This window comes from Apodemus sylvaticus, chromosome 7 (assembly GCF_947179515.1).
Source record: "Apodemus sylvaticus chromosome 7, mApoSyl1.1, whole genome shotgun sequence".
Lineage (NCBI taxonomy): Eukaryota > Metazoa > Chordata > Mammalia > Rodentia > Muridae > Apodemus > Apodemus sylvaticus.
The window spans coordinates 92,505,366-92,507,614 of NC_067478.1; the positions used below are offsets into that span (position 1 = coordinate 92,505,366).

General features: G+C 34.0%; 1 protein-coding gene across 1 annotated transcript; it reads left to right on the forward strand.

Moving 5' to 3' along the window:
- Nucleotides 1–1,009: 1,009 nt before the first annotated feature.
- On the forward strand, nucleotides 1,010–1,942 carry LOC127690052 (olfactory receptor 145-like). Its single transcript, XM_052189613.1, has one exon. It carries the CDS (start codon nucleotides 1,010–1,012, stop codon nucleotides 1,940–1,942), a length of 933 nt encoding a protein of 310 aa, XP_052045573.1.
- Nucleotides 1,943–2,249: the final 307 nt, after the last annotated feature.

Below are 2,249 nucleotides of genomic sequence, written 5' to 3' on the forward strand. Positions count from 1 at the left end.
AGATTATTACTTGTAAGGTGGTTCACAATAACTGTATACCAAAGTGAATTCTTTTCAACTTGCCTATTTTGTTGTTAATAACATGCTAGTAAAATACATGCATGTTCTAAAAACAGAGAGAGAGAGAGAGAGAGAGAGAGAGAGAGAGAGAGAGAGAGAGAGAGAGAGAGAGAGAAAGAGAGAGAGAAAGAGAGAGAGAGAGAGAAAAGAGAGAGAGAAAGAGAGAGACACAGAGAGAGAATCACACAAGAAAACAGAACAAGACAGAAACAGAGACAGAGAGAGAGACACATGGTCAGGAACAGAGATAGAGAGACACATAGTAGTCAGGAACAGATATAGAGAGACAGAGATAGAGTGACAGACTCAGCTAAACCTTATAAGTACTAGTAAAAGTGATCCTTATAAATCAATATTGATGCAACAGATACTTCTCTAGTTATTGCCTATTTCAAACTTTCTACATTTTAAAGTATGCACAATAAACCATTGGTTATATTGTATAAGAAGTTAATATGTCAACATCTTCTGTTCTCTTTTAAACTATAAGTGTAAAATGTACACTAAATTAACTATCTATACAATTAAGATCTTATGTTTATGTTATGCAAGGGTTAAATTTAGACAAACTTCATTAACTTTACTCTAACATCTTCCAGTTTAAGGAAGAAGCCATGTCAAAGAAATAATATTAAAGAGATCAGGGCAATTTGACTTTGCACAACCTGCTTTACATTTTTCCTTTAATTTTTCTAATAGCTGTATTGTGTATGATAGTAATCTAGTCAGCTTATATATATTGTTGTTGACGCTCTAGAATATACTTCATGTTTAAATTTATAGACTATGACATTGAGTAAGGTGGTACAATGAATGTGTTTTTTTTATTTAATAAATTTCAGAAATTTCTAATACATACCCCATTTATACAAGAGAAGTTTTTGTGTTATGTTTATTTATGTTACCTATTTTTATCTTTGTTTCATCCTCAAGATCCTCTTACAAAAGAATGGCTCTGGAAAATGCTTCTCTGGTCACTGAGTTCATCCTGATGGGGTTAACAAGCCAGCCTGAGCTACAAATACCTCTTTTCCTAGTCTTTCTGATGACTTACATGATAACCACTTTGGGTAATTTTGCTTTGATCCTCCTGATTATTCTGAATTCTCACCTTCACACTCCAATGTACTTTTTTCTCTTTAATTTGTCCTGCATAGACTTTTGTTATTGTTCAGTTGTTACACCGAAAATGCTGATAAACTTTGTACTAAAGAAGAATGATATTTCTTATGAGGGATGCATGACACAGTCCTACTTTTTTGCCTCTTTAGGCATTTCTGAATTTTATGTGCTAACAGCAATGGCCTATGATCGCTATGTGGCCATTTGCAATCCACTTATGTACAATATTGTCATGTCTCCTAAGGTGTGTTGTAATCTTATGCTTGCTTCATATTTAGTGGGATTTTCTGATGCAATGATCCACACTGGAGGTCTCCTGAGACTGATCTTCTGTGATGGAAACACCATTAATCATTATTTTTGTGACTTCTTCCCTTTGCTCCAGCTCTCCTGCACCAGCACCTTTGTTAATGAGATACAGATGTTCATTGTAGCAGGAAAGAACATCATTGTACCCACTCTCATCATTTTTATCTCTTATGGCTTCATCGTCTCAAGCATCCTCAAAATCAGATCCACAGAAGGCAGGTCCAAAGCCTTCAGCACATGTAGTTCTCACATAATAGCTCTTTCTCTGTTCTTTGGATCATGTGCATATATGTATTTAAAGCCCTCCACACCTGGGTCTTTGGACCAGGGGAAAATTTCTTCTGTGTTTTATAACATTGTAGTCCCCATGATGAATCCATTAATCTATAGTCTTAGGAACAAAGATGTTAAAATTGCTCTGAAAAAAACTTTAACCAAAAGAAAGTTTTAAACAGAGTTTGGTTTCTTTTTTAGTATTATCTGTAACACCAGGAATTATTGTATACATGGTAATATATTTTTTTCTGGATTTTTCCTCTGTATTGTATGTATGTGGGATTAACTTGGATGGGAGAATTTGTAACTTGATTAAGTTTTAGTTGGTTTTCTTTGATCCCTACCATTGGAAAGCTTTCATGGTTCTGTATTTCAGCAATTTGAGAACATCAGTGAGTAACTTATTTCTTTCATTATCATCGTATCACATTCTCAAAAGTATTAATTATTGGAACAAATGCAAATCAAGATTTCATAAATAA